General features: G+C 39.1%; 1 protein-coding gene across 1 annotated transcript; it reads right to left on the bottom strand.

Annotated features, from left to right (window-relative positions):
• Window positions 1-1,572: 1,572 nt before the first annotated feature.
• msantd1 (Myb/SANT-like DNA-binding domain containing 1) lies at window positions 1,573-4,465 on the bottom strand. Its single transcript, XM_015399057.1, has 3 exons — window positions 3,896-4,465; window positions 3,501-3,794; window positions 1,573-2,346 (listed from the first exon to the last, which is right to left on the bottom strand). The coding sequence occupies exons 1-3, from the start codon at window positions 4,147-4,149 to the stop codon at window positions 2,055-2,057; spliced, it is 840 nt and encodes a 279-aa protein (XP_015254543.1). The 5' UTR covers window positions 4,150-4,465; the 3' UTR covers window positions 1,573-2,054.
• Window positions 4,466-5,032: the final 567 nt, after the last annotated feature.

Genomic DNA, 5,032 nt, shown 5'->3' on the forward strand with positions numbered 1-5,032 from the left:
TAAGTCAGCACCTTAAAGTAAGCGACAAAACTACCACAGTCACTCTGCTCACCCTCCAGTCTTCAATATGTCTGAGGTAAAAGCGTGGTGGCGCAGGGATAAAGCACAAGACCTAAAGCTAGGTTTGTACTCAATGCATTGAAATAGGTGTGAGGGTGTGCATGCCAACAATGACTCAACCACACTGTGCCTGCCACTGTGCACGTACAATGCATGCCTTGCTGTGCGAAGTCATGCATCCCAAAATTTTTGCAACTCAACACAGGCTGCAAATGCATTGCCCCTTCAGAAAGAATAAGACGCAAACTTCTTTAAAAAATAAATAATTACTTAAGAACAGAAGAAAAAGAATAACTAAAAAGAAAAACAACCAACAGAAAAAGGTAAAAGTAACATAATCTGATTTATGTTAGATTGTACACATTGATTAGAATCCAAAGTTGTATACAGCTTTATTTCCTTTACAAAGGGTTCAAAACTGTTTACTTTTGTTTACTCCTATGAGTCCAAAAACTACCAAGAAACAGAATGAAGTTATCAATGCAAAAGGGTTACATCATAAAGTATTTTTTCTTTCTTTCACCTTTCCATTGTTTTTGAAGTGTACTGCTCACTATGTTTTACTGTTCTAATATCTGCATTTATTACGTATTAAGGCCTTGTTCTGGCTTGCGCATTGAATGTGGAGACCTGTGTGACACCCTGAAAAGTAGGTGCATTTCCTTTAACCATTAAACTGTGGAAACTGCAATTACGCTAGGTGGAAACACTGCAATAACAAAAAAAAACAAAAACATAATGTCTTTTGTTAAAATATTTTTACAATTCCATGGGGGCAGTTCTAATATTTCGGAAAACTGCCATTGAAACACTTTATTTCCATCACGTGGGTCATGTGATCTTTAACTGGACCTTACTGTCTTATAAAAGCACAAAGAAGTAGACTAGAAGTAGTAGGATGATGGCGCCCACTAGAGCCGTGGCTGAACTATAGATATGTCATGTGTTTACATCTGAGTTATCGTGTGAACATAAATATTCACATGAAATAGTATTTGTTATTTAATGGAAATACAGCAATTCGGAAACATTATAACTTAGTTTTGCACACGTTGTGAAAGAAATGCAGCTAGTGACTATAACTCAGCTTTTAGTCCTCTACTTATGTGCTTGTATGTCTTGCTCCATTTTATGTCAGCTTACTTTCAAATAAAGGCCAGTCTCCTGAATAAAGCTAGTTTGGTTAATCGTTTCATTTCCACTTTAAGCTAATATAATTAAGCTTTATAAAGAGTAACAAAGGACTGATAAATTTTGTACTATATGGTATCTTAGATAACATGTAAATATTGCTAATCCACATAGCTTTTTAAATGATTCCTCTGCGATCAAACGGGGGAAAAAAAATTTAAAAAATAAAAAAATATCAGATTTTGCTTTTTTTTTTTATTCCACCTGAATAAGCAGCACTTTGAATGCTTTAATAACAAAATTCAGATGTGTATTGCTGAGGTAACCAGGTTAACTGCAATTACTGCAGTTATTATCTGAAATGATCTCAATTATCAATTAAGAATTTCCAAAAAAAGGCTTTTTCTGAATAGTTATAAAGAGATCCTTGAATCCTGAATGAATTTGTGCTGTGAATAGTTAGATTCTGGCTGTGTCTCATTTGATGTAAGAAGATATTCCTGACAGGAATCACAGAGGCAGAAGGAACAAACAGACTGGATTCTCAAATGCTGTTTTTAGTTCTTTTAATTGGATACTTGGCAAGTTACCGAGACTCGGTTTCTAGTCTAAAAAAAGGCTACATTCAAATCGAACTAACAGTGGTTGCTAAGATTTAAACAACAGTCTTTACAGTTCTTTTAGAATTACATTTCAGACACCCCCACAAAACATTTAAAAGCATATCTTTGTGGTAGTCTTATCTGCAGTGTTCTAACAGTTATTATGTGATTTTAATGTAATAATAACCTAATTTGATGCCTAAAGTAAAGCAGCCTGCTTTTCCTATAATTGGGGGAGTTCCGTGATGCTTTCCCAGCCCTTCAAGGTTTCCCTGGATCTTTTGCCCCACTCTGACTCCAAACTGCTGACGTGGAGCTGGGAAGCTGGATCATTTTCTCCAGGAGGTTCATCATCCTCTCTTGCAGCTGCAGACACTGGACCTGCAGAAGGTTCTGTTGGTGCATGGACCGACGGAGCTCCCTGCACGTCTCCTCTATGGCCTGGCTGGACTTCTTGTGCTGCTGAAGCATGGCCTGCATGACCTGCAGCTTCTTCCTCTTCAGGGACAGATATTTTTTGGCACGCCTCTTTCTAAATGAGACAGGATGGGAGCTGAGGACCAGAGAGGAGTAAATTTATGAAGATTATAAGCAGAATGAGCTTTAAAAGAACAATAACTATCAAGATTGAATTCATATAGATGAAGCCAAAAAGTGGACAGGTAAAAGCTGAGAGATTTACCATCCTTCATTTTATCTGCACTCTATTTTTAAATTCTGCACCACCGGGCCATTATTGTGAACATCCTTGCATTGTTTTGGTGTAGAGTCCTTTAGATTGTCTGGCCTAAGATTCCATTTAATTTCCTGTTTAGTTATGTGTAGACACATGTTCACCCTGCAGTTTTTAAAGAAAAGATTTATTCACTTTGGCTTCTGGTTAAGTGTATTATCCATCTTTATCTTTCATAATTTCTTTTATAGCAATTAACAATTTTATACAGAATAAAACCATATTTTTGCATTTAATTATTTTTTCCCCTTTTCCGGTTTTTGCCATTTCAGCAAAAAATTTTGTTACCTTCCTGATTGAATTTGATTATTTTTTATAAATGTTGTGATCTTTGATTTAATTGCTATATTTTTCTAAATGTTGTATGACTTTAAATACGTGCACGTTTTTTTCTCCATTAGCAAAATAAGAAAAAAAAACTAATGTTCCTCCGGAAATGGTCAAGTGCAGGGCCAAATTATTTTATGAAAGCAAACAAAGTCCAAAGACATGAAGCCATCATAAAAAAAAAAAAAAAGAAATCATAAAAATGTCACTGGAAATACAAAACCAAGAATGCAGAAGTGGATATAATGGGTATATAGGAAGGGTAAAAACATTTTTAAAGCTCAATCTAAGATAAAAATATAAAATGTATTTTTATTATCATTTTATAGATCTGTCTTATTTTCTACCAGCAACAAACAACTCTGTGTTTTCGAGGATTATGGAAATATTTAGGTTTAACAGAGGACTTTTATATTATCTATATTTAGTAAAGCATAGATACATTAAGTTATATACATGAAGACTTACGTTTTCTAAACGTAAGTCTTGATATATACATTTTTAGGAATGGCGCTCATATTCAACAATTGTCGTTGTGCTTGTAGTAAAAGTAATAACAAGCTGAATAGCTGAAAAGAAGCTAAAAATGTGTTGCTTTGCCTTATGATAAAAACACACTCATACGAGGTGTTTAGTCTTGATGTTACCTGGAGCCCAGCATGTGCTCGCTGTCTGAGCTCAAAGAGTCCAACTCTTGTTTTATGTCCATGTCATCTGATGAGCCAGTGTACTCTGGCAGGAAGCCAATCACACCCTCCTCCGACTGGGGCAAGGGGTTGTCTGTGGACTGGGACGAAGTGGATGGACCTCCGGCCGGGGCCGGAAACTCCAGCGAGTTCACCCTGCCATTCTCCAGCGGCTTGGAGAGAATCTTCTCGATGGCCTTGTAGTAAGGCCAGTCCGGCGTCTCGCCTGATTCGCTGGCTGTGGCCTTCAGTCGCCTGTAGGAGCAAAGAAAGATTTTTTTTTTGGTTTGGTTTATAGTATCCATGCATCATCTGGACCTGTGAGTAGGTACATCTGTAGGACGTGGAGCACTTGCCTGAACTGGAAGGACATGTTAGTGATTTTCATCTTAATCTCTTCTTTGAAGCGTTGCTCTCCAGTGAGCTGGAAAAACCTCTGGGACATCTTCTCGTAAACCTTGGCGTTCCTCTTGCTCGTTTTCAGCTCGTTGTGAAATTCTTCCCACACGTATAGGAGGGCCTTCATTTCGCCGTCGGTCCAGTTCGGGGCCCGTCTGTGTTTCTCGTTGTGACCTGGCATCAGGTAGCTGAAACTATCGTCTGCTGCCATTTTGGAGTCTTTATGTCTCTGTCTTGGCCTGAGCTGGCTGTGGGTTTCTTTCTTTTTCTTTTTTTGTTTTTGCAAAGGTGGGAGCTTTAGAGCATGAATTTAAAAGTCTTTTTACTGTTATAAGAGCTGGGTTGAGTCTGCAGGGAAGGAGGGATACATGCAAAAGAGCATGCACAGCCACAGCCGTCCTGCCTGCCTCTGCCCTTCCCCCTAGCCTAGCTGAAAGAGGACTCAAAATGGGGCCTAAGGCAGGAGAGAAATCCGGTTAAAAGCTTTTAATACTGCGTGATGTCACCGTGACATCAAGTTGCCTTGGCAACGGTGAGAGAGGGCCCTTTTTATCCCCCTGGCTCCCTCCCCTCTTTGCTAACCACTCCCATCCTCTCTCTTTTGCCCTCCATTCTGCTCCACTGGCAGCACAAAAAGCTTTTAGCTGAAAGGCAGCAGTGTGAGCACACCGGATTGCTGACACTCTTGAAATATGATCCTCCAGGGGAGGAAAAAGGGAGGGGTGGTAAAAGAAAAAAAAAAAAGAGCTACCATGAATGTGTGTTTCCCTGGCAACGAGGCGGTGGATTTGGTAGTCAGCCAACACGCTGCTCCATTTAAAAGCTTTTAATAATAGACAAGATGTTTTCAGAAGCTGCTGGGAGGGTGGATTTTCTGCATCTGGATTTATGCAGAGAGTTGAAGCAATTTGCAGTTAAGATCCTGAGATTAAAAGGAAGTCATTTTACTGGCAAGTTTGAATCTCCGAAGGCGGAAATTTACAGAGAGAGACATGAGGCAAAGATGGCAACATGGTGCGATTGGCTGCAGCGTAACACAGCCCTCTGTCCTCTCTAATCAGCTTTCTTTGCACAGCCGTGGGTGGTAGACAATA

The sequence above is a fragment of the Cyprinodon variegatus genome, unplaced genomic scaffold (genome assembly GCF_000732505.1).
Source record: "Cyprinodon variegatus isolate N-32 unplaced genomic scaffold, C_variegatus-1.0 Scaffold985, whole genome shotgun sequence".
Taxonomy (NCBI): Eukaryota; Metazoa; Chordata; class Actinopteri; order Cyprinodontiformes; family Cyprinodontidae; genus Cyprinodon; species Cyprinodon variegatus.

Bases quoted from the DNA above. Each gene is read 5' to 3' on its own strand.
- msantd1 (XM_015399057.1), bottom strand. From the start codon at position 4,149: ATGGCAGCAGACGATAGTTTCAGCTACCTGATGCCAGGTCACAACGAG. The intron at 3,795-3,895 runs GCAAGTGCTCCA...TTGCTCCTACAG, and splicing joins AACATGTCCTTCCAGTTCAG to GCGACTGAAGGCCACAGCCA. The intron at 2,347-3,500 runs GTAACATCAAGA...TCTGGTCCTCAG, and splicing joins GAGCACATGCTGGGCTCCAG to CTCCCATCCTGTCTCATTTA.